Here is a 26286-nt window from a genome sequence, read left to right as displayed (position 1 = left end):
TCGTCAAAGTTGCGAGAAAAACACCTGCGTCACAGAAGTTGTGTGCTTTCAGATGCTTGATTTCAAAACCTCAAATTCTAAATCTGAGGTCTCAAAATCAAACTCATGGAAAATTACTTCTTTCTCGAAATTAACTCCACTTCAGAGGGAGCTGTTTCTCACAATGTTTTATACAAACTCTCCCAATTACTCGTCACTAAGTAAGTATGATAAGTGTAATTATTTTCAGTAATTACCAAATAGTGTCCACTGCTAATGCAAAAGCCAAAAGCATGCGAATGCAAACAATTTGCGAGCAATATTAACACCACCTTTTGCTCTCAAAAGCCCAGCTACGCAACTGGGCGTTATTGTATGGTTTTTTTTTTTTTCATTAAACAAGCACTGTGACAGTGGCACTTTTGTAACACCGTACCGTATACTAACAATTTGCGGGGGGGGGGGGGGGGGGTTATGATGGGGGATTGTCGACCTTTGGCCTTTTGGTACAAGATGGCGCCTGTGTTTAGCAAGTTGCTGTCAAGCCGGCTATCGGCAACAGTCGTAACAGGCGCTTTCCTTGTTCACATGCTCAAGAACAGACAGGCCAAGGCACAGATTCGACGAGTCGGAAGGTATGTTTACAGTTTGGGATATTTGGGGGCTTTAAACCGTTTCATATGGAAGTTTCAACTGTACTTTGTCGTGTACTGGGGGGTAGCGTAGATTTGCTGCGTAACGTAAAAACATGCATTACAAAGACCGCTGGCATGGCTGGTGCCGGTGGGCGGTGATGAGATACGGTAGTTATATAACTACAGTGTTACGGATCGATGGTCGTGTATTTCCGACGTAACGTATGTAAACACAAATTATAACAAGAAAAATACATATTTTCTCTTTCAGTGTGGCCGATTTACCTGCCCACATAGATGTAAGTATTCAATTTCAAGCTTCAGAAAACCATTTAATCATTAATTAATAATGGTTCATGTTTTATCATGTTGTTGCTATTATTATTAATATTGTCAGTCAGCACTCGGTGTCATTTTGATTTGGGTGTTTGTTAGTTTGGAAAAGTTTCCGTATGGCGCCACCACTTTTTCATTCGATATGAAATAATATAGTATCTAATTTACCTCAATGAGATATCCCTTTTTCTAAAAAAGAGTGAAAAAGTGGTGGCGCCATACGGAAAGTTATCCGTTAGTTTGTTTGTTTGTTTGTTTGTTTGTGTGTTTGTTTGTTTGTTTGTTTGTTTAGATGATCTTCCCATCAAGCATGTCAAGGGAACTCGGCAAACTCCCTGGAACAAGGGGATATAAAAAGCAGCCAATACCAATCTCTCTCATTACAAACATTGGTTTATTAACGTCTATTAATGAATAGATCAAGAATCTTGATCCAGTAACTAGATTAGATGACAATACTTATTCTAGTCATTGTGAAATCAGGCATCAGCGGTTAGTTTGGTAGGATTCGAACCAACAACCTCGTGATTGCAAGTCCTGCAGTGTAACCATGGTCTAACTAACCACTGGCCGTGGCAGACTGCACCACGTCAATGTAGTCAAGACTCAGTTTTATAATAAATATAAAAATGGGGCTCTACTATTTGTTGGCGTCTTTGTGGGGGGCGCCTTTTGAGAGGGTGCTCGTTTTTAAATGAGGGGGCAACTTTGTTGTGGGGACTTTGCTGGCGGGCGAGTTTACTGGTCTCTGTCACTGACTTTGTTAGATATACTTTCTAGTGGCTGACTTTGCTGGGGGGGGGGGTGGGAGGCAATTTTACTGGTTTTCGTCTGAAAGGCGGGAAAAAAATAGAAATGAATCCTTCAAGGAAAATTCAAAGATTGAAGTAAAAGAATAAACAAAATCATGATAAAAAACATGAAGTTTGTCTTGCCCGTGTATAATAAGAAGAAGACATAAAATGACTTACAAATCAAGGTGAATGGCCAGTAGGGCTGAAAGCCATTATACAGAAAAAGAAGAAAAAAAGTTAACAGATTTACCACTAATTTACAGGGTTTACAGAAGGTAATGGTGAAAGACTTCTCTTGAGATAATAGTCCATGAAATGCTTTACTTTTTGAGAAAACAGTAAAACAATATCATTTCTCGATAGCGAGAATTACAGATTTATTTTAAACACATGTCATGACACGGCGAAACGTGCGGAAACAAGAGTGGGTTTTCCCGTTATTTTCTCCCAACTTCGATGACCGATTGAGCCTAAATTTTCACAGGTTTGTTATTTTATATATAAGTTGTAATACACGAAGTGTGGGACTTGGACAATACAGTTTACCGAAAGTGTCCAATGGCTTTAAGTGCTTATTATTAATGGCTTCCTTGGACTGTTAAGTATAAGCCCCTGCCTTGGGATTTTTTATAACCAAAAACATTCCAAGTTGGTCAAAAGTTTATAGACCAGTAGGCCTATCGCAAAATAATACAAATTTTACAACTGTTGTTCTAGGGGATGCTGTAATTGCTAATAACGGATTTGAGAATTAAATTAATTAATTTTAAAATGATAAGATTTTCTTTTATTAATCTATATTTTGATCAATTGTGTACCCAGGATCAGCCTCTTATTCAAAGAAGCAAGAATGATAAAGCAGCAGTGGATCTTGTATTTTTCAAGTAAGTACACTTTATTGTATCCTTAACTCCTGAAGGCTGGATCACAACAGCAGGACAGGGCTTTTCAGAACTGAGAAGTCTCCCGAACATCCGATAAATTTGCTCTGGGGTAGAAGAATAAAGACAGACAGTTCTCTAAGAACAAACTCTACCTGGCAAGTACACACATGGTGTTACCGCAAACCTAATATATATTGATACCTCACCATGCAATGCCTCAATTCCTATACACACCAAACTAGTTCTCAAAACGTCCAAACCTCTCCTAAAAAATCTTGGTCTGGCTGGAGCATAGCTTTGGCCGGCAAATGAATACAATGTGACCCTATTCTGGTATGAGTTGTGTCTGTCTGTGTACAAGCAGACCCGATCTGTGTCCACACATGTAAATCCAAATGATGCCCAACCGCACCATGTCTAGAACCACAAATCTTAGTATACAAATACAATCCAAGTACGTGTTTAAAAGGGTAAGGGCACCAAGGCATTTTCTCCTTGTTTAAGGGCACCCTATGAGGAAATTATAAATTTCTACTGGAGCATTTCAAGGGCAACAGTGGCCGGCATTGAATTTGTGAAGTATTAGCGAGTAGTTTTTTGACTGCTTCAATTTCAGTGTGAAGCCACAGTTTGCTGCACATTTTTTGTTGAAATGGGTAGTCACAAAACTGTTTAGCCTACTTTTAAAATTGTTTTCTTCTGTTCTTCATTTGCCATGTTTACAGGCGTTTGGGAAGAGTTCTCAAGGTACTCGTTCCAGGATGGTTCTCGGCAGAAGTAAGAGTTTTTAAATTGTTATCGCCATTTGGCTTGTTATTCTCATTTGGCTTGTTATACCCATTTGGCCCAATTTGTGCTGGTGTTGTTGTTACGTATTATTTTAAAAGGAATGTCATAATAGCAATCCAGTTAGATACAAAATAGGGCCATTATGAATTCCTATTTGGGCTGTTAGCCCAATGTGGCTGGTAATTCTCATTTGGTTTTGTTGAAAACTAGTCTGTCATAACTGTTTAAAAACTAATGCCCAACTCTTTCATTTGGGTTTGAAATATTTAGTACCTGAGGGGCACATTCCCAAAACGGAAAACATCTCGTACTATAGACCCATTGCATATGACGTCACACTCTTAAAAAGAAGGCAGATCATTAGACAATAGCTGTTCTCTGTGCGTAAAAACATGCGCATGACTTCAGCATACCTGTAGCGTTTCACGTTATGCAAGGGGGAGCTATTGATTTCCTACAAAATACAGAATGTGCCTCCGAACAATGCGCATAATTTTTGGGTGTCAACTCTTTTTGTGCATGTTTATATACGATTTTGACACCCAAAATGACACCCAGGATAGGCACATGTGAGTACGCTGTGTGCATTGCAAGGGGTTTATATAGGCTTCTTGTTAAGAAGCCAAGTGGGAATCGGGACGGAAACAGCTTCAGGCTGTGTAGTCCCCCCCCCCCCCCACCTACCCGAGGGAGTTGGGAAACCTAATTAAATAATTAATTGTCCTTTCAATTTTTTATTTCTATTTGTGTTGTTCTATAGTAAGGTGCCTTTTTAAATAAGTTCCAAATGTTTTCTTTGTTGAGCAATTGCAGCCGATAAAATGTTCAAATGAAGTTACATTCACTCACTCAAAAACAGAAACACATTCTTAAAAGACCTTATATTCACATCTGAAAAGGAAATAATATGAACATTTTAAACAAGTAGGTTGCACAGTAGGCAAGTTGAGAAGTGGTGTTTACTAGCCTTCAGCATTTTACACTAGACAATTACAACCTGTATCTAGAAGAGTGGATGTATGACCAGGTTTCAGAATAAGTAACTTTCAAAAACCTAAGTCAGTTGCTTCACTAAACCCTTGGAGAGTCTCTTTCAATATCAATGATAATACCATGATCATTGAGTGTTAAAACGTGAGGCCACTTACATTTTAATGTCTTTATCACTACATCAACATAAAATTATCATTTAATATTTCAGTTCAAAGTGAGGTGGCAGTTTTATGGTCAACAAGTACCATTAATAGAATTGATCATTATTTGGCTTGTCACAACTGGGCAATCTAGTGCATCGTTCTCGACCTCTGGTGTTGGTGATCAGCCGAGTGTGGGTTTGAGTGCCAGTTGTTGATACTATAAGTCCTTCACCCTTAAGAGACAATAACGGTGGGAAACGGCTTGTAAAAGAAAAAAACATATTGGCCGGTAATGGCTGCAGGATCTGAACTACTTCCACTCATGAGACCAAAAAGGTCAAAGTAAAGGTCATGACCTGAACTGACATTTTCTAATGTTCCCATAGTAACATAAAACAAATCAAAGTTTTTGTCTCATTATTTGGTCATATCAAAAAGTTTCAAAATTTCAACAACAAAACTATGTATGGGCATCTGGTCACACGGTGATGAATGAACATAATCAAATGGTTTTTAAAGGGTTTAAATAAGAAGTTTAGGATTCGAGCTGCCTCTAGCCAATGGGCAATCTCGGTGGTCTTGTTGGTATGACCCTGCGCTAGAATTGCAAAGGTCGTGAGTTCGAATCCCACCCGAGTAATATGCCTGTGATTTTTTCACAGAACTCGTGTAAGTACTGAGTATACAGTGCTAACACACATCGGTGTATATGGGTAAAAAACAAAATGAATATTCTCCATTCCCGATGCAAATTTAACATCTATCAAGAAGTATAATATAAAGCAAAACAAGTCTTTAAAAACCATTTATCTACCAAGCAAGTAGATACACCCATGGTGTTATTGCAAACCAAATATACCTCACAATGCAATGCCTCAAATTCCATATCAAACAAGACACTTTACCATTTTTGTTTCGACCCTTGAGCAGGACCACAAAGCTGTTATGTAGGTCCCATACATTGTAATTCTTGAAAATGTCTTTATAGTTAAAACAACACCTAGCATGCCTGTCATTAAAGGAACACGTTGCCTTGGGTCGGACGACTTGGTCTATAAAAAGCGTTTGTACCGTTTGTTATAAAATGTATATGGTTGGAAAGATGTATCACTCAAAATTGCACGGTTTTCCTTTTACATCATGAACTAACACGGTCGGCCATTATGGGAGTCAACAATTTGACTCCTATAAATGGCCGACCGTGTTAGCCGACGAGGTAAAAGGAAAACCACGCAATTTCGAGGCATATTTGTGTAGATCATTGTATTCTACTTTTACAACATCTTTCTACCCATATGCATTTACAACAAACAGTTACTGGACGCTTTTCAAAGACCAACTCGACCGATCCAAGGCAACGTGTTCCTTTAACACTAGTGCTTTGAGACACCCATAGACTAAGTGATATAAAGAACCAACAATTTTGCATAATGTGCAAAGGTTAAAGGTACATGTATTACTTTTTACTATTTATCAAAATTGTACAATTTTGTTTCAGACGGGTTATTTAGCTTTAGTTGCTCTTGCGTTGATGGCAAGAACATACTGCGATGTATGGATGATACAAAATGGAACGGCCATTGAAAGGTAAGCACAAATAAATCAAATTATTTTATCAAACAATAATCTGCCTTTTTAAATTTGTTCCAATTGTTTTTTTTTGTACAATTGGTTTGCAATCTCTTTTTATTCTTGTTAATTATTTATTCTACACTCCTGTCATTTGTAATACTACATGCCTGTATGCTTTATTTTTTGAAAGGGCAAGGGCACCAAGGCATTTTTCTCCCTGGTTAAGGGCACCCTATTAGGAAATTGTAAAGGAGCATTTCCAGGGCGCCAATGTAGTGGCTGATTCTATGTACTGGTACAATGTACAAATAAACCATTTCAGTTCAATTAAGTTTAAAGTATACCTGATGAGTAGGGATTAGGTAAAGTTCCTCGATGTAGCCTCTAGTTTGTGCACTTTATTAGAACCCAGTTTAGACCAATCCAACGCGCACCGGGCGCGCAAGTGTTTGGCACCGCGCGCCATTTGCTGCGGTGTCACAGTCTTCAATGCCTGGATTGTGCACAAAGACACCGCAGTTGTTAATTTTTTCAATAGAGGGCGCTACCAATTTTGTTTTCTTCGGATTGGTCTATAGACTGTGCGAGTCACTTGCGTGTTTCAACCTTTGGGACCAGGGGTGGATTTCACAAAGAGTTAAGACTAGTCTTATCTCGAGTTAGGACGAGTTACTCTTCCTAACTTAGGACTGTACACATGTACATTCGTTTTAAAAATCTCCTAGGACTAGTCCTACATGTGTAAGTTAGGACTAGTCCTAACTCTTTGTGAAATCCACCCCAGTGCGGTCCCAACAATATTAAGTTTGACGTGGATGAGATTTTGTTTTGTCCATTATTTTAGTTTAACTTAGTTTATGACCATGACAAATATATTTATGTTGTTGGGTATGTACTATTAAGTGATAAGCACTATCAATGTAAAATCAATTCAACAACATAACAAAGAAAACCTAAGAATTAAAATTAAAAAGCAGCTTCCAGTTACTTGCAAAAATACTCTGTGCCCCCCCCCCCTCCAATCACGAAACTTGGTCGCGCGGGACAAAAAGCCTTTTCATTTGCCGTCAGTGCCTTTTTAAACTGCGTCTTGTGTTAACTCTACGCGTATACATGTAAACAAGCTTTTAGTAGTTGCACATTATTTGGGCGTAGATTTACAAAAGGGGTTTATCAAAAATTAGGATCAAGTTAACATCTTTGTCCCAGAACTTTACTTTTGTTTCAATAGTAATTATTTAATTATTTGTGTATTAAAAAAAAAAAAAGCTAAAGCATCAGGAAAGTAGGCCTGGGCGAATTATTCGAATAACCGGTTAATGGCGAATAGGTTTTCCTATCCGTAACCGCGAATGCCTTTTTTTTTCTAACCGGATATCCGCATAGGGCGCGAATAGCTATTTATAAACCGGATAATAGTTCTGTAATTACAACCAAGTAACCGGATATTCTTTAATATCCGAATATCCGCGGACGTCGGGCGACAACTGATATGAATGTTTTGTCTGAATCCTTATGAAACTTCTATTAAGACAGCATAAAACAGCATAAACTAAGTATTTAACTATGCTCACATCCGTGAAGAGTTAAAACAATGACATTTCTGACGTAATTTGTTCAAAGATTACAAAAGTTTTCCTTCACGTAGAGTCAATCACGATCAAAAGAAAAAGCAAATCGCCATCTTTAAATTAGATCCGGTCATTTTTATGAATGAACCGAGTGACACTGTCTAAAACTAATATCAATCCGCCCATAGACCTTTTCGCAAATACCGGGGCGCGCGCGTAAAGCTTGGAATTAGGTGCATTGTGGTCTAGCTGGTAGCAAAATTTGATGCGTATCTATCCCACAATGCACCTCATTCAACAGTCTGCGCTTGCGCATTGGTATTTGCGATAAGGTCTATAAGATCTCATTCACAAACGAACAGCGCCCTCTAGCGGCAAAATAAAATTATTTTTTATTTTTTTATTTATTTAATAGCGCCCTCTAGCGGCGAAAAAAACTATCCGAATATCCGGTTAATTTCGGATAGTTGGCCGGCGGTATCCGAATAACAAAATTTCACTATTCGCCCAGCACTACAGGAAAGCAAATCAGCTGAATAGCACTAATGACATAGTTTTTGCTTAAAATACCTAGCTTTCAGACAAACATGCCACACCACCTACGTGATCACCGTGTCAACGATACAATTTGGACATAATAATAATAATAATAATAATAATAATAATACATACATGGGCGCTAGTGGAATTTGATTATTTGTCTGAGGTCAACGATACAATTTGAGGAAATTGATTATTTGTCTGAGGTCAATGATACAATTTGGACATACATGAACGCTAGTGGAATTTGATTATTTGTCTGAGGTCAACGATACAATTTGAGGAATTTGATTATTTGTCTGAGGTCAACGATACAATTTGGACATACATGGGCGCTAGTGGAATTTGATTATTTGTCTGAGATCCGGTTAATTAGCTTCTAATTTTAGAATTAGTGCGGAATGTTATTGTATCCCTGCCCATGCTGAAATAATCAAGACAGTGGGTCGTCTGCTGCTCCAAAAATATTTCTTGAAGCGAGTAAACAGGACAGAGTTTTCAAAGAAAGTATGTCTTATTTCATCGACCTTCAATTTCTTTTATGGAAGCTCTAACTTAAAAAACAAAATATTTGCGCTTTTTGTTTGCTGAAGTCAAATATCAAGCAGTAGTTTCTGCTATTATCAAAACTATCATCCTTCAGTCTATTTTCATAAATCAAATTCTGATGATTGGGAATAGTTCCTTGAGAAAAATGTAGATTTTCTCTATCAAAACTGCTAGTTGATAATTGGGGGGGGGGAGGAAACACATAATTGTCATGAAATGAAGAACCATTGCAAGGCTTTTGAGGTCTGCTTACAGGTACTTAATTGCACAGAGTGGAAAGGGTCATTAAGTTTTATCCAATTTTGCAGATCATAAGAGCAAGTTAATGGATTTTCGCACAAGTTAGTGGTGATTTATGGATTTCATTCTCAAGAAAACCTAATGTGTTATTACTGAGTGGGGTAAACCAAAAACAGGTTTTAAGTGAAGTGCTTTGGGAAACTACAAAGTGCTGTATAAGATCCAAGTGTTTTCTAGGGTCTCATGGCCGAGTGGTTAAGAGCCTTAAATTCAAGCTCTGGTGGTTAAGTCATAGGAGTTTGGGATCAAATCCCTGTCACAACACTTATATCCTTAAGCAAGTTGCTTTACCATGTTTACTATAATTGGTAAAAGCCACAAGCGCCCTGTCAGCTAATGTAAAGAGCACTGAGATGTTTTTCTGAAATGCGCTACATAAGAAATGGATAACTTTTATTATAATGTGCACAGTTGATGGCTCATGTGTCACTTTTTATTTATTTTATCATAACAATGTATTCTAGTTGATGCTGAGGATAATGAAGTGATTCAGATTGAATTTCAAATCCTTCTTAGGTTCTACATAAATCGGTGTCAGTAGTTTCAGTAAGCCTGTCTTAAAGGAACACGTTGCCTTGGATCGGACGAGTTGGTCAAAACAAAAGCGTTTTTAACCGTTTTTTATATAATGCATATGGTTGAAAAGATGTTTTAAAAGTAGCATACAATGATCCACACAACTTTGCCTCGAAATTGCGTGGTTTTCCTTCTACTGTGCGAACTATCACCGTCGGCCATTTATGGGAGTCAAAATTTTGACCCCCATAAATGGCCGACGTGTTAGTCGACGAGGTAAAAGGAAAACCACGCAATTTCGAGGCATGTTTGTGTGGATCATTGTATTCTACTTTTACAACATCTTTCTACCCATATGCATTTTATAAAAAACGGTTACAAACGTTTTTCAAAGACCAACTCGACCGATCCAAGGCAACGTGTTCCTTTAACCATTACGTGCTTTTTGTTTTCAAGCACCTTGATTTGTGTGTTTGTATTTTTTTTTGCACAATACTCGGGAAAGTTCTGAGTATAGATTGCTTAGTACACATCAGTGTAAGTGTAAAAACAATTAATATTAATAGCATTCATGGTATTATCTTCATTCTATTTTGCAGTTCCATCATTGGTCGGGATGTGAACCTCTTCAAGACGTACCTATTCAACTTTATTTATGCCATGCCTGCGGTGAGTGGTCGCAGCAGAATCAAACAGAGCTCCTGCTATAATAAAACCCTTATAGTGTCATGTATAATGATATTCAACTTGTGCCCGCAGTGCCCAATTACAAGAGAGTTCACTCTGAGCCCACTAAACACAGGTCTCCTTTCAGGCGAACCAACCAGAGCTGTGACTGACTCTACACAGAAACCTCTGAACCCCTATAAATAGGCCCACATCTCTCCCACTCTTCAGTCACCTGACGATGACTAGAGCAAGCTAATTAAAAATGTTAAGAACTCACTCAGCGGTAGTGAAGTTTATAACAAGAATGTCCCCTCTGTCCACTTAAGTTAATGTAGTCCCGGACGATTTTCTACCTTCCGCCCAGGACATTTCTTTCCAGAACTGAGAAGTTTTCCGAATTCCGAAAAGCTACTCCACAGTAATGGAATATAAAGCAAGACAAGTTCTCGAAAGGAACATAATCTACCTGTTCAAGTAGATACATGTACACACATGGTGTTACCGCAAACCAAATATGTATTTTGTTAATAGTCTTTTTGCACACACTTCTGTGGAATAACAACTATTTCTATAAAGATTGCGTTGAAAATTACCTAAAGTTCACTTATTGTTTATTTGTCAACAGATTTCCTTGGTAAACAATATACTGAAGGTAAGTGAGAGACTTAATCATAACATTGTTGTAAATAGGGTGTTTCGAGACTCTTTGGTTATGGGGGGGGGGAACAGAACGGTCAGATTTAATGTGTCTTTGTATGGTCCCTGGTAAAAAGGTCTCTTTCTTATTAGTAGAAATAATACCCTAGATCTGTGTTTTTATCAGAAAACAACTAGTTAATGTCTTCCCACCCTGATATTCCTTTTAAATTACTAAGTTAGGATGAGTAACTCATCCTAACTCGAGATAAGATTAAGGCTTAATAAATAGTTAAAGCTATTTGTGAAATCCACCTCTGTTTTAGTAAAAAAAAATCTTTGTTCACCCCCAATTTTTTGTAAATTTTTTTTTTGCATACAGTATGGACTGAATGAGCTGAAACTTCGCTTCCGAACTCGCCTAACTACCCATCTGTATGAACAGTACCTCAAGTAAGTGAATAGATAAGTGTGGGCCTCGGAGCTGCTTAACGGAGCTGCTTAACGACCGATGTTGTGCTTACTGAACCATTTCATAGCACTGCTAACAGTAAGATTCCAGTGCTTTCAGTATGAAAATGAATGGCTAATAAAAGGCCTAAAAAAAGGCTTAAAGGAACACGTTGCCTTGGATCAGTCGAGTTGGTCTTTGAAAAGCGTTTGTAACCGTTTTTTATAAAATGCATATGGGTAGAAAGATGTTGTAAAAGTAGAATACAATGATCCACACAAACATGCCTCGAAATTGCGTGGTTTTCCTTTTACTTTGTCGACTAACACGTTGGCCATTTATGGGGGTCAAAATTTTGACTCCCATAAATGGCCGACCATGTTAGTTCGCACAGTAGAAGGAAAACTTGTGTGGATCATTGTATTCTACTTTTAAAACATCTTTCCAACCATATGCATGTTATAAAAAATGGTTACAAACGCTTTTGTTTTGACCAACTCGTCCGATCCAAGGCAACGTGTTCCTTTAAACTGGAGTTTTTTAATACTCAAGTTAGAAATAACCTCCATTAAAGAAAAATGAGGGAGCCATTTCTCCCAATATTTTATTTTTATCAATAGCTCTCCATTGCTCGTTTCAATTAATTTGAGTAATTACCAACTGGTGTCCCTGTTTTTTCTCAGGGGTTTCACCTACTACAAGATGAGTAACCTTGACAACCGCATCGCTAATGCTGATCAGCTACTCACCCAAGATGTGGAGAGATTCTGTAACAGTGTAGCCGAACTCTATTCTAATCTCAGTAAAGTAAGTCACTGTGGTTTTCTTTTTAAAGACTGTATTGAATATAACGTCACCGTTCAAATATCTGCCCTACAACGTGGCGTCTGTAAGCATGTGTGTGTTTGTACGTGCATGTGCCGTAGAAATCAACCAGGAATGCTGCACATGCTGCATGTTTTATTGATGTACACATTTAGACGTGCATATGGTTTGCCCTACAAGATGGTGACTTTCATAGCACAAAAAAAAGGGTTATTCAATACGGTCTACTGTTTGGTTTATTCGTTTGTGTGTGAGAGCCTCTCGACCCATTTAAACCAAGAGGGATCTGGGTAATTTAACTGACAAAATTATTAATGAAACTATTTTTATGTTGCCCTTGCACCGATAAGGGAATAAAAGAGTAGCTAATGAGGTCTTTAATGGCTGTTTTAAAACTGGCAGGGTCGTGACCCTGTGATAAAGGCCCTTCATCCCACGGCGAGGACCTTCATCCCACGGCCACAACCCTGCAAGGTTTTAAACAGCCGTTTTAAGATCGAGTCACCACTCTTTTCTTCCCATTTACTAATGCCCTTTCAAGTTTCAGCTTCATTTGTCGTGAGTCATCAAGATTTTGAGAAGTAAAAAGCACAAAGCACTGTTTTCAGTAGAGTCGCTTAGTCCGTTGTATATGGAAAATAAATGTTTTCTCATTGAATGAAAAAAAATATTTTTGAGAAATTGTATTAGTAATTTCTCAAAAAGTACACCACACAGGCAAGTAATACTTTAATGGTTGCTAGAAAAAGGACAAATTTGGCGGAGCTACTGAGTAGTATGCTGGTGCGCGCAAGAGGGCGCCCTCTGGTTGTAAATTTTACTAGTGGGGTAGCCTGTCGGCTATGAAATTTGTGTTTTGTGTCGTACAAAACTGTTCCCAAACCTTTCAACTACTTATAATCAGTCATAATAACACTAATCATATTTTAAAATAATATTAACAACAGAAAAATATTGAATATTTGACAGGTTTGCATGTTATCTTGCCAAGTATTCATTCATTCAATGAATTACTAAAAACTTATTCAATTTGCTGCCAGTAGCAGAATTACATGAACAGTAACATAATAATCTTCAATTATTCTTCATTATTTTCCTATTTGTTCACAGCCCATTCTGGATATTCTGATTTACGTGCGTGAATTGGCTGCAACAATAGGCCCCCAAGGTCCCACGTACATGATTGGTTACCTAGTGCTTTCAGGATTAATCCTTACAAGGTAATTGGCAATCAGAATAGAGATTGTAAAAGCACTTACAATGTATGAGGGGTCATTGGCATCATTGGCTTAGTTCAATATGTAATAAGAATCGTAACAAGCAATAGTTAGAGCATTTTTTCAAATTAGAAATAGAGTGTATGCAGATAACAAAAAAAAACACTTTTGGAGTTCTTGTGAATAGCAGGTTAACGTTTAAAAACTCTGAACAAATAAAATTTATCAGACCCCCCCCCACCAAAAAAAAAAACCAACAAACAGAAAAAAGAAACTGAAAAACAATTCTGGTGTTAAAACAATCAGAGCATACTTGTTGAGACATTGATTTGTCAACCACCGGTTCTTCTCAGAACCAACACTCTGATACAAAGAGATTTACACATCGTGCTACTACAAAACCTAACCCAAGTATTGTTAACAATTGTATGCCTAAACGCAACAGTAAAACCACAAAATATTTTTATCTGCTGCATGCAAAAACACTTCAAAACTAATCCACTGTGTGCGATTATTTCTTCACAATGTAGATTACGTCGGCCAGTTGGTCGGATGACGGTAGACGAACAACGATACGAAGGAGAGTTTCGTTATGTAAATTCTCGTCTGATTACAAATAGCGAAGAGGTTGCATTTTATCAAGGGAACAAGAGAGAACGAAGAAATATCTACCACGCCTTCAACAAACTGGTGAGTACTTTATTATATTATAGGGAGTGGACACTATTGGTAATAACTCAAAATAATTATTAGCACAAACCTTACTTGGTAGATCTCTGATTGAAAGTACTTTTGTTTCATTTCTTCCAAGGTGAATCACCTGAGGAGCTTCATCTTCTTCCGTTTCTCCATGGGGTTTGTGGATAACATAATCGCCAAATGTAAGTACCATTTACTTGTACTTTGTAAAAAAAAATTGCGAACATTCTTTCATGAAGGACCTTGGAAACCCATGTGAAAGGCCCTTGTTCAAGCTGGGTTTTGGAGCGGGGTTCATAGAAGTGAAAGGCAAGGAAAGAAACCAAAGAGTCAACCTGATTCCACTTTAATCAGTTAGAATCTTAAGGAAAAAAATGTGAAATGGATTCAAATTGGGATTCACAAAGGTGAAATGAAGGGAAAGAAACCACTGAGCCAACCTAAAACTGCTGAGCCAACATAATGTCCAAACAATCGTGTAGAAACCAATAACTAAAAAGCAAGGCCCTTGTCCGAGGTGGGATTCAAACCAGGTTCCACAGAGAAAAGACCAACCACAAAGCCAACCTGATCTGCCAATAATCATATAGGATTGGGAAACCCCTAAAAGCAAAGCCTTTGTCAAAGGTGGGATTCAAACCAGGGTCCTCAGATCAATGAAACGACAAACCCAACCTGACCTAGCAATACTCAACTAGTAACTGAAAACCCAAGGCCCCTGTCTGAGGCTGGATTCGAACCGGGGTCCACAAAGAAAAGAAACAACTAAGCCAACATGGTTCCCTTATTTGCCTTGCTGTTTTCCTTTTATCTCATTCCAGACATAGCCACAGTAGTGGGTTACCTGGTGGTCAGTCGGCCGTTCCTCAATCTCAACAACAGTGCTTTCATTGGCAAGAAGCATTCCTTCTTGATGGAGGTAAGTCAAGGACAGGTTAATAATAATAATAATAGTAATAACAACCAGTTTTTAAAAAGTGCATTTCACATCAAAAGACGTCTTAAAGCACTTCCAACATTATTACCCCTAATCACTGGTATTAATTCCATCCTTAAACCATCTCAGCTCCCTGGGGAGTATACAGCCTGTGCAACAAATATGCGCTTTTGTCTAAATCAATCACAAGAACCAATTGTGCCATTACAGGTACTTTTTTGCCCTCCGGTTGAGAGAAGCAATTATAAGTGTCACGACCGGGATTCGAACCCACACTCTGCTGAACAGAGCTTCAGTTCGGTGCTCTTATCCGCTCGGCCAAGACACCCTTCAAAGGTTCACTTTAACCTCAAATAATTTGTAACGAGACCCAACAACTCATTAGGGATAAAGCAACCTGACACTATTTCATCAAAGCTGCTTCTACTAATCCGTCCAAGGACGAAGGATGATGATTATTATGGCTTCTTTTACAGCGCTCAAATTAGTGATGCTTGAGGCGCTTCAACATTCAGTATTTTTCTTGCAAGGATGCCGAGCTATATTTTGAAGTATGGGACCTACTCCTTGTACACACATGTGTAGCACCATGTCAAACAAACCAGGGACACTTCCTCTTTACAATAATAAAATGCACTGGGTTCTTTAACGTGCATTACACAACACACTGGACCTACGGCTTTATGTCCAATCCAAAAGACTAAGCAATATTGTTCAAGTGTCTTGCTTAAGGACACATGTGTCATGACTGGGACTTAACCCACACTCTGCTTATCAAAAAAACACCAGAGCTTGAGGGCAGTGTTCTGATCCGCTTGTCCTGAAAAGTCAAAACTATAAGCACGTATGTATGTTTGATATAGTGATAGTGTTCCCTGCCTTTAAGTAGCTATACAAAAGCTTTACCCTAGTGCCCTAACCATGTGACATACGTGTAGCAACAGTCATGACAGTAGATTTAGTCTAAGGAATAAGGCATTGAACCAGACACCTTTCAAATCTAATATTATATTTTACATTTTAGAGAGTGTTATTAATGTGTACTATAGAAACCATAAATTATTTTTATATTTAATAACTATAGAACCCTGACCCTAATTCTTAGTCCACCATTAATTGCTTCAGACATACTACAAAGCAGGATACATGATGGTACGCATGTCGCAGGCTGTGGGTCGGGTCGTCCTAGCTGGGCGAGAATTGACCCGGCTTGCTGGGTAAGTAATTTGCCCCAGTCCAAGAAACCCAATCCCCCTTTAAAGAAAATGGAATCTTCAAAGCAAACCAACATCACAGTGGCAGATCTGAAGCATCCATTTTGTTTGAGGGGGGGTTTTCTCTTCTTTCATGTCCCTCCAAGTCATAATTGCTTCTTGTCTTGTGTATCATTTGCTGCATGCTTCATTATAGGTCAAAGGTCAGTGACCTCTAGGTTGGGATTCAGTGTGAAGAGCAGACAGTACGAAGGAAAAACAAGTTAACATTTCATGAGGAAAATTTAAAGAATTATTGTTGAGCTGAAGAAGCTCCACAGGTTCTCACACAGTCTCCATATTTAGAGGTTCAGCACCTACACTCCCTTGACAATATTGGCTATTCCTTTATTCAATGATTAGGAGTATTACCAGGCGGGTCGCATGCTGCTACGTATGGCCGAGGCGGTAGGCCGTATTGTCCTAGCTGGTCGAGAAATGACTCGATTGGCAGGGTGAGTGATGAGTTTTGAGTTTTGTTTCCATGCTTGATCATGAGCTCACCCCCAAGCGAATCTCACCTTGTGTATATTATGCCATTTCCTGTTACAAATCTGTTAACACATCTCAGAGTTAAAGGCACTGGACACTATTCACTGACTATTGGTAATTACTCAAAATAACTGTTAGCATAACAACTTACTGGGTAACAAGCAATGGAGAGCCGTGGATAGTATAAAACAATGAAAGAAACAACATCCTTTGAAGTAACATAGCTTTGAGAAAGATCATTTCTCACTCAAATATGAAGACTTTAAGTCTGAAGCCTTTTTAGGCATCTGAAGAAAAAACCCAACACATATATATGTGCAACAAGGGTGCTTTTTCTTTCATCATGCTCTTGCAACTTTGAAGACCTATTGAGTCAAAATTTGCACAGATTTGTTATTTTATGCATATCTTGGGATACACCAAGTGAAGAGTACTGGTCTATTAGCAGTACTATCTACAAGGTTAACTTCAAAACATCAGTCCTTGTTATGAATATGTACGTATCTTATAAAAAGTGCACGAGGGCCATCTCAAAATGCTTCTGATTTTTAGGTAAAAAAAGTATGAGGTTAGAATTATAGACCTGTTTATGTCGCACCATTGTATTGTTTGCTGTAACACCAAGCACATGTAAATGAGTAGGATTTGAACCTTGCATGGTGGAGATACAACCTAGTATGGTTTGATGTAACACCACGTACATGAGTAGGATTTGAACTTTGCATGGTGGAGACACAACCTAGTAAGGTTTGCAGTAACACCATGTACATGAGTAGGATTTTAAAATTTGCATGGTGTAGATACAATCTAGTATGGTTTGATGTAACACCGCGTACATGAGTAGGATTTGAACTTTGCATGGTGGAGACACAATCTAGTAAGGTTTGCAATTACACCATGTACATGAGAAGGATTTGAAACTTTGCATGGTGAAGACACAATCTAGTATGGTTTGATGTAACACCACGTACATGAGTAGGATTTGAACTTTGCATGGTGGAGACACAATCTAGTAAGGTTTGCAGTAACACCATGTACATGAGTAGGATTTGAAACTTTGCATTGTGGGTGTGCAGATAAAATCTAGTAAGGTTTGCAGTTACACCATGTTCATGAGTAGGATTTGAACTTTGCATGGTGGAGACACAATCTAGTAAGGTTTGCAGTTACACCATGTACATGAGAAGGATTTGAAACTTTGCATTGTGGGTGTGGAGATACAATCTAGTAAGGTTTGCAGTTACACCATGTTCATGAGTAGGATTTGAAACTTTGAATGGTGGAGATACAATCTAGTAAGGTTTGCAGTAACACCGTGTACATGGGTAGGATTTGAAACCTTGCATGGTGGAGATGCAATCTAGTAAGGTTTGCAGTTACACCATGTACATGAGTAGGATTGGAAAATTTGCATGGTGTAGATACAATCTAGTAAGGTTTGCAGTAATACCATGTACATGAGATAGGATTTGAAACTTTGCATGGTGGAGATACAATCTAGTAAGGTTTGCAGTAACACCATGTACATGAGTAGAATTTGAAACCTTGCATGGTGGAGATACAATCTAGTATGGTTTGCTGTAACACCATGTACATGAGTAGGATTTGAAACCTTGCATGGTGGAGATACAACCTAGTAAGGTTTGCAGTAATACCATGCACAAGAGTAGCGCTGAAGAGTAGGTTTTGAAACCTTGCATGGTGGAGATAAAATCTAGTAAGGTTTGCAGTGCCTCCATAGACTTGATTTGAATTTGAAACTTTGCATGGTACCGATACATTCGTTGATTGTTGTTTGTTTTATCATAGATTCACTCAGCGTGTAACTGAACTGATGACTGTCCTGAATGATCTAAACAGTGGTCGTTACGAACGAACAATGGTCCGAGAGTCAAAAGGTCAGTCACCTCCATGACCCTTTTACCTCAGTAATTAATCCCAACCTAAGATCACCTATTAGCTCCACAGCCATTTCCAACCGTGTTGTATGCCTGTGATTTTTTTAACAGAATTTGGGAAGGTACTGATTATCAGTGCTAACACACATCGGTGTATATGGGTAAAACCCAAATGAATATAAGCAAATCTGTTTAAATAAATTTTGAATAAGTTAGTCTCTTCTTGTTTGAGCAGTTGCCGCTCTTCTTAAAGGATCTATGTACTTTTTGTAGGACAAAAAACACAATGTCTACAGATTTACACTAAACTTACACAGTTTGAAGATAATGATAGTAGAAATCTTCCCTGGAAATATTACTTGCTGAGGTGCTGTAATTTTTGAGAAATGCGTAAAAACAATGTCATTAAAATAATTTTTGTCTCGGCGATCATAAGACGAAAATTATTTTAGCATGTAAAAACATATTTTCATGACATTGTTTTACTCATTACTCAAATGCACCTCAGCAACTAATATTTTCAGGAAAGCTTTCTACTATCATTATCTTCAAACGGTGAAAGTTTAATGTAAATCTGTGGACATTGAGTAGGGTGTTACAAAACGTACCCAAATCCTTTAATTTGGTTCTTATCTTAATTTGGTTCTTGTTTTGTTCCAATTTCTCAGCAGATTCTGACAGTGAAGAGGATAGAGAACCATTGGTTCCTGGCAGCGGAAAACTCATTCATCAAGACCACATTATTGAGTCAGTACCAAAACAATATCTTCTTTTGATTACTAATCAGTGTTGTACAATGTAGCTAGACCAATTTTAGTAGTGGGATCTAAATCCAATCAAGTCTACCAAGGGCAAATGGTTTAACAAAATTACTCATATTTAGATATGGGGGCCATCATTGCTGAAGTGCAATCTCAGGGGAAATCTGTGAAGGGCAGCACATTGATTTTATTGGGACCCGCCCAGCACTGTCCACCGTGGCTACAGTCTTGTAAAGCCTACATGTACATGTGTACCTATCTACTGATAAAGGCGCTTGGACAGACAGAGACATTTACGTCCCATCCGAAGGACGTAGCAATAATGATTAAGTGTCTTGCTTAAGGACAGTGGTGTCAGGACCAGATGACTGGGACTCTAACCCACACTCTGCTGATCAGAAACGCCAGAGCCGTAATCCGGAGCTCGCAACCGCTTGGTCACAACAAGCCAACTGTTTCTTTCTCAACCTATCCCCTGCCCCTGCTGACCTCCTACCCCCTATAATTAAAGTAAATTGAACCATAGAATTGTAAAACCTCAACAGTTCGATCAGTTGACCTAGAGTGTCTTCAGGAGAAACTCTAAGTATTATTCCTATTAATGTATGAATGCTTTGTCCTATTTAGGTTTAAGCAAGTTCCATTGGTCACTCCAAACGGTGATGTCTTGGTCAGGGAGATGACCTTCACAGTCAAGTCAGGGGTCAACGTCCTGATATGTGGACCTAACGGCTGTGGCAAGAGCTCGCTTTTCAGAATACTTGGAGAGGTTAGTCAGAGCTTTCATTTTCCTCGTGGGCAAATGTAATAAAAAGCAATAAAAAACAGGTTTTTTATACAGCGCTTTAACACCCACAAGGCCTCTCAAAGCACTTCCAACATAATAACCCCATGGGGTTGATTTCACAAAGATAGTGTTTACTGAGGACTAGTTCTAAGAGTTATTAAAAGCTCAGATTCGTCCTAAGTGAGAATGAGTTACTTGTCCTAACTCAAGATAAGACTGGTCTTTACTCTTTGTGAAATCCACCCCTGGTCACGGGCCCATTTAAATAATTCCTTAAACGACCGGGACTGGAACCCACATTCAGCTGAACAGAAACACTAGAGCTTGAGTTCTGTGCTCTTATCCATGACATCCAATGTACTACTGTTTTGGGTTCTGAGGTCCACATGAAAATTTTAAGTGCATTTTAGAACCTTCACCGTAGCTATCTGATAGAAACAAGTCAGAGTACGAAAAATAATAAAGTTTAAAAGTTTTGTGAACGACACAAACTAAGTGCTAAACAAAACCTTAGGTTTTAAACTGCTTTGCGTTGTTGTTTTTGTCTCTATCAAAATAATGGTTGAATCCCCAGTACAGCAATATCCATGGTAATCGGCATACACAAGTCTTGTGTTGTATCAATTGAACAGATTTGATCATGCCATGATTTCTGTGTTTTATTCTCAAGTTATGGCCGTTGTTTGGGGGCACGCTGATCAAGCCGGAGGCAAGGAAACTGTTCTACGTTCCTCAGGTAACTTTTTTAAACTATAAAATGTTATTAACTTCCAACAGCAGAATGTTATTTTGTTTTCAAATCAGGGAGGCTGTACTGCTTCTTCAGTATACTATTATCATTACAAAAAAGTTAAAAAATTTCTTTGATGGTTGTTTTTCAGCGACCGTACATGACTCTTGGCACTCTAAGAGATCAGATAATCTACCCAGACTGTAAAGAGGACATGTTGAGGAAAGGTATCTCCGATAAGGACTTAGAAACTTTAGTTGCCCAGGTGAGTCGAGTCTGTCAGATTGAAAAACACCGGGGCAAACCCCTTCTATTTATGATAAGAGCACTAGGTTCTTTTACATGCGCAACACATCACCCGGGACCAACAGCTTTACATCACATCTGAAGCAGGAAGCATCATGGTTAAGTGTCTTGCTTTAGGACACAGGTGTCGTGAATGGGACTCAAACCTACACTCTGCTGATCAGAAACACCAGAGCTCGAGTCCAGCGCTCTTCACCACTAGGCCATGGAACGGAAGAAGGACTTCATATATAAAGACTGCAATCTCTTTACAAGTCTTATTGTTATAAGTAGCAGTGTTTTTAAAACCCTAATCTCCTGCTTTATCTCCCTCTACAGGTTCAACTGAGTAACATCTTGGACCGAGAAGGCGGATGGGATTCTGTACAAGACTGGATGGACGTCTTGAGCGGAGGAGAAAAACAACGAGTCGCTGTAAGTGTCCACTTCCTGGATGTCACTGGAAAACACTAATGCAATCAACTTCCAAAGAATTCCATTTATGATTTAAAGGGTTTGAACACTTTTTGTACAACACAAAACGTCAACAGACTAACATTAAACTTACACGGTTTAAAGATAAATTGTGAGAAGTGTGGAGGGGTTAAAGACACTGGACACCTTTGGTAATTGTCAAAGACCAGTCCTTTCACTTTGTGTATCGAAATCAAATTCGTGGAAAATTACTACTTTCTCAAAAACTCTGTTACTTCTGAGGGAGCCATTCCTCGCGTTGTTTTTGTACTATCAACCGCTCTCCATCGCTCGTTACCAAGTTAGTTTTTACTAACTATTATTTTGAGTAATTACCAATAGTGTCCAGCAGTGCCTTTAAATGACTTGAGAAAACACCTATAAAAGGATGTGCTAATAACTTTCGTGTGGTTGCATTGCAGATGGCTCGTCTGTTCTACCATAAGCCACAGTTTGCCATCTTGGATGAATGCACCAGTGCAGTCAGTGTCGACGTCGAAGGATTTATCTATGCTCATGCTAGAGAGGCAAGTTCACGGACAATGTTTAATCATTTTTTTGTTGAAAAACTCACTTAGGAGAGAGTGGTATGGTTTTTTACTTTCAAGGAGGCATTTTCGTTATAGGTACTTTGCTTAAAGTTTGGTCATGGTATAGTGATGGTCATGTTGGGAAAAATTCCCACGATCTTAGTTATAATGTGTTTTCGTTGGTTGATAACGCAGGCAGTTGAAGTTACTTATTAGTCGAAGTCATGATAATTACATGATGACTTATACCTACATTACAGCAAAAACCAACGTTACAACAACAAAATATGTCGTGTCGCCATCTTTATTACGGAGCGCCACCAATATGTATGGACATCACAAAGTGCGCAACCAATCATTCCAACGATAAACAACGTTTGCTTGAATGTTTGAGCGAGTGGTATGCACCACTGGTGTTGTAAAGTTACCATCGTGAGCCTGGGTCACTGAGGATAAAGGGATCATCTGTCGATCTCACCAAACTATTCCTAGCTTATGATTGATCTTAGGACTTAGGACGAGTTAAGGTCCGTATCCGATGACGTTTGCAAGCATTCCTAAGTTAGGAAGAGTTACTCGTCCTAACACAAGATAGGATTAATCCTAGCGTTTCTTGAAATCAGTTGCAGGAGATCTTATGTAAATATCTTTATATTTGATTTCCTGATACAGGTTGGGATTACCCTGTTTACAGTGTCACACCGTAAGTCACTATGGAAACATCATGAGGTAAGTCAATACATTCCTGACTATCAAGTTCACCAGTACTAATAATAATAATAAGGCGCTGAGTTATGAGTATAATATACAAACTATCATAAAGATAGGTAATTGCAGTGATGAATTCTGAGACCCAATTATGTAGCACCTTATTAAGGGTTTACAAGGTGCCACGGCGCATACAGCAGCCACAGCCAGGAATACCGGGGTGAACCCCTTCTCTTTTTGATAAGTGCACTGGCTTCTTTTACATGCGTTACACAATACACGGGACCAACGGCTTTAACTCCCATCTGAAGGACAAAGCAATGTTTTAGCAAGACACTTAAAAGTGTCTTGCTCATGGACACAAGTGTCACGGCTGGGGATTCGAACACACACCCTGCTGATCAGAAACAACAGCGTTTGAATTCGGTTCTCTTAACCGCTCGGTCACTACACTTCCACAAGACAAGACTGTCACAAGACAAGACTTTTACGTACTGCCAATATTTGGTCTCTAGGGGAAGTTGTGACAGTACCGATACAGTTTCAAGTTTATTTATTTGTCAAAAGTATCAAGATCAGTCAATTATAAGATATACTATTAAATATTACTACAATGTACAGATAGAAGGAGATATTCAAGCTAAATTTACAAGGATGCTGCAGGGGAGCCCATTAAGAAGCAGAGCTTTTAAGCATGGGCCCCCGACAGGCCTGCTCATTGAGCACACACCAAGAGCCGTCAAAGACCACTGTCACAGAGATGAGAAATTTGAGACTTTCCTCTGAACTCACTGTGGTGCTTTAGTTTTTTTTTTTTTCATACACAATATCAACATCTACCCATGTATACCCCTGGGTGAAAAGAAGCAATTATAGTAAAGTATCTTGCTCAAGGAAGACAAGTGTCATGACTGAGATCTCTGAACCACTTTTCTATTTTTCAGTACTACCTGATGTTTGATGGTCGTGGTGCATACGAGTACAAAAAGATTGACCTCGAGACAGTACAGTTTGGTTCTTAAGAAGATGTCGGACCGACCCAAGACAAGCAGAAGGAAAGCACAGCCAACCAAGAACAAGGAAATTACAGCCTGGTGTGCGATTTAACATTAACCAGATGAAATTTCAGCGAAAAATGCTCCATTGAATTAATTAAGAGCAACTTCCAAAACTCAAACGGCGTTATAAGAGCAAATAATTCTCATCAATGGATTAATTTGGGTTCGAAAGTGCGCATGAGGCAAAGTTGTTTGAATGCCTGCTTAGTTTAAGACAATGGAGTATGGGCTGACAGGTAAAAATCACTTGCCCTCATGATGCGACCATTTTGATAACAAGACCTCAATGAGAATATTTGGTTCAATGTAATTCAACTTTACAATAATTCTCATCAGTAATTAGGAATTAATGGTTTGTGGGACAATAGGCAAGCTGGGTTAATGTCCCACACATGTAGTTTAAGACACTGGAGTATGGGCTACCAAGTAAAAATCATTGGCCCTCATGATATCAAAATCTTGATCACAAAAACCCAATGAGAATATTTATAACGTTCAATTAAACTCAATCTTACAAAAATAAAAATTATCCTCAGCAATTACAGATGAATGGGTGTGCAGAAGTGGCGAAAGTTGGTTTAATGCATGCATAGTTTTCAGACACTGGAGTTCAATTTGCTTGGTTTCTTTGGCAAAAACCTTAAGCCCTTATGATATAAAAATCTGTAAAACAAGAATCCTATGTTCAACAAACACAATCTTGACGAATCAATGGGGGTGCAGAAAGAGCGAAAGTAAACATTATGCTTGCATAGTTTAAGTTGAGTATCGTTGAGATTACAGCACGCAAAATAAATAACAAAGTGACATTATTATTAAATATTAGGGGAGTGGTTTTCAAACTCTGTTTTTCTCGACTCTACATGTCAATGTATGGTCTTTGGAGGATTGGTGTTGTGAATTGAAACCTCTTAACTGTTTCCTCCAGTCATGTATTAATTTCTTCAACCCTGTACAGACGTTTAATTTCTGTACAATATTACAGATATTTTTGTACAAATTTGTTTCTGTTGAAATGTTTGGACACTAAAGTTAAATTTTGTATTGTTGTATGAATATTAGTTTGGTAACACAGAAAACATTGGAATATATCAGTTCATAACTTGCTTTGCCTCTTTTTGTCAAAGTACATGTACATAAAGGTGACCGTTTGTGGCCACTGTCATCTAGGTATAAGCCACTTGTGGCAGCTATGGTCTCTAAGGCCGTGTCCGAAACGACAACTTCGGCTTGAGCTACGGCTAGATCAGCCCGTCTGCCAGTGTTGAAGAATAGGCAGACGTGCGTGATCTAGCCAGAGCCCTAGCTGAAGTTGCCATTTCGGACACGGCCTAAGGCTCATGTCTTAAGGTGCATCTGCAGGCCTGGAGTTCCATCTTTGAGAAAGCACTGCAATTTTTAACCCACAAAGGGACACTTCCAACGGTAAATCACAAAGTCTGTGGGAAATTGTGAAGGGGTTCCATGGCCAAGATTGGGACAACAAAAGCCATAGCCTCCGTGAAATGTGTTTAGTGAATAGACAAGCAGGTATAGGGAGTCACTGCCCTCTTGGTGTTCACCTGTGTTACCACTCCAATTGTATTGAAAACATCTCAGAAACTAGACAAAGTAACAGATTATTGGGAACTGGTCATTTTGGGTGATTGATCAAGATACTCAATTTGAAAATGATTTTATTTAAAATATCGATTTAAGTATTTATATTTATTAAACCTAAGCAAACCCCTTTACTAGATGAATTGATCATAAAAATCCCTGAGAAGATCTTTGGTTAATTTGTTTCACATTTGATTTGCTAACCCGGGACATTTCCCAGGAAATATTTTCTGGTTAATTAAGTCAATAGCTTACCCCTTCTTGAGAGTAGACTTTTTGAAGCAAGATAACACTGGGGCAAAAATACTGAGTGCTCATACTCCCCAAGAGAAAATGGCACCAAGTTAAATGGCGAGGAGATGTGTAAAGGGCTTAAATGAACTTTGCAAATAATTTATTAGTTTATAGTCAACTGGTCAGGGCCCAATTTCTTAAAGCTAGTCGCCTGTTTTCTGCTTACCGATATTTGTCTGTCTGTGCTTAGCAAGGTTTCATATGAATAGGCTTTATGGAATTGGGCATTTTATAGAACAGAATTTATTTACACTTTTTTATGTGGCAATCAAGTTCGTTTATCATTAACAGTTAGATATTTAAGATAACGGGGTGTAATTGGTAGATAAATGGTGGAATTAAATTTAAAAAGTATATTAAAAAAAAGAGTTTGGATAATGAC

The 26286-nt window shown here is 38.5% G+C and overlaps 2 protein-coding genes across 5 annotated transcripts in view; one reads left to right on the top strand and one right to left on the bottom strand.

Annotated features, from left to right (window-relative positions):
• LOC139945903 (opsin-5-like) overlaps window positions 1–26286 on the bottom strand; it is a 132289-nt gene that overhangs the window by 19177 nt on the left and 86826 nt on the right. The gene's annotated exons all lie outside the window — the stretch shown is intronic.
• LOC139945969 (ATP-binding cassette sub-family D member 3-like) lies at window positions 485–26286 on the top strand. Of its 4 annotated transcripts, none has more exons than XM_071943521.1 (23): window positions 485–614; window positions 886–913; window positions 2567–2628; window positions 3354–3405; window positions 6052–6140; window positions 10201–10270; window positions 10896–10922; window positions 11289–11359; window positions 12041–12164; window positions 13293–13402; window positions 13930–14089; window positions 14211–14280; window positions 14920–15017; window positions 16652–16743; window positions 18590–18678; window positions 19350–19425; window positions 20067–20208; window positions 20897–20962; window positions 21108–21221; window positions 21581–21676; window positions 22138–22242; window positions 22918–22974; window positions 23898–26286. In XM_071943521.1, exons 1-23 carry the CDS (start codon window positions 493–495, stop codon window positions 23973–23975), a joined length of 1998 nt encoding a protein of 665 aa, XP_071799622.1. In that variant the 5' UTR covers window positions 485–492; the 3' UTR covers window positions 23976–26286. The 4 variants fall into 4 exon arrangements, with proteins under 4 accessions (XP_071799622.1, XP_071799620.1, XP_071799623.1 ...); XM_071943519.1 differs by having other exon boundaries at window positions 19347–19425; XM_071943522.1 differs by lacking the exon at window positions 16652–16743 and adding an exon at window positions 16161–16252.

The sequence above is a fragment of the Asterias amurensis genome, chromosome 13, assembly GCF_032118995.1.
Source record: "Asterias amurensis chromosome 13, ASM3211899v1".
Classification (NCBI taxonomy): Eukaryota; Metazoa; Echinodermata; class Asteroidea; order Forcipulatida; family Asteriidae; genus Asterias; species Asterias amurensis.
The sequence above is the reverse complement of the archived record's forward strand: the minus strand, read 5'-3'. Positions and strand labels throughout refer to the sequence as shown.

What these genes read in the sequence shown, in the direction of transcription:
- LOC139945969 (XM_071943519.1), top strand. Translation starts at nt 493, where the DNA reads ATGGCGCCTGTGTTTAGCAAGTTGCTGTCAAGCCGGCTATCGGCAACA. An exon ending in GTGGATCTTGTATTTTTCAA is followed by an intron (nt 2,629 to 3,353) that starts GTAAGTACACTT and finishes CCATGTTTACAG; the next exon opens with GCGTTTGGGAAGAGTTCTCA. An exon ending in TCTATGCTCATGCTAGAGAG is followed by an intron (nt 22,243 to 22,917) that starts GCAAGTTCACGG and finishes TTCCTGATACAG; the next exon opens with GTTGGGATTACCCTGTTTAC.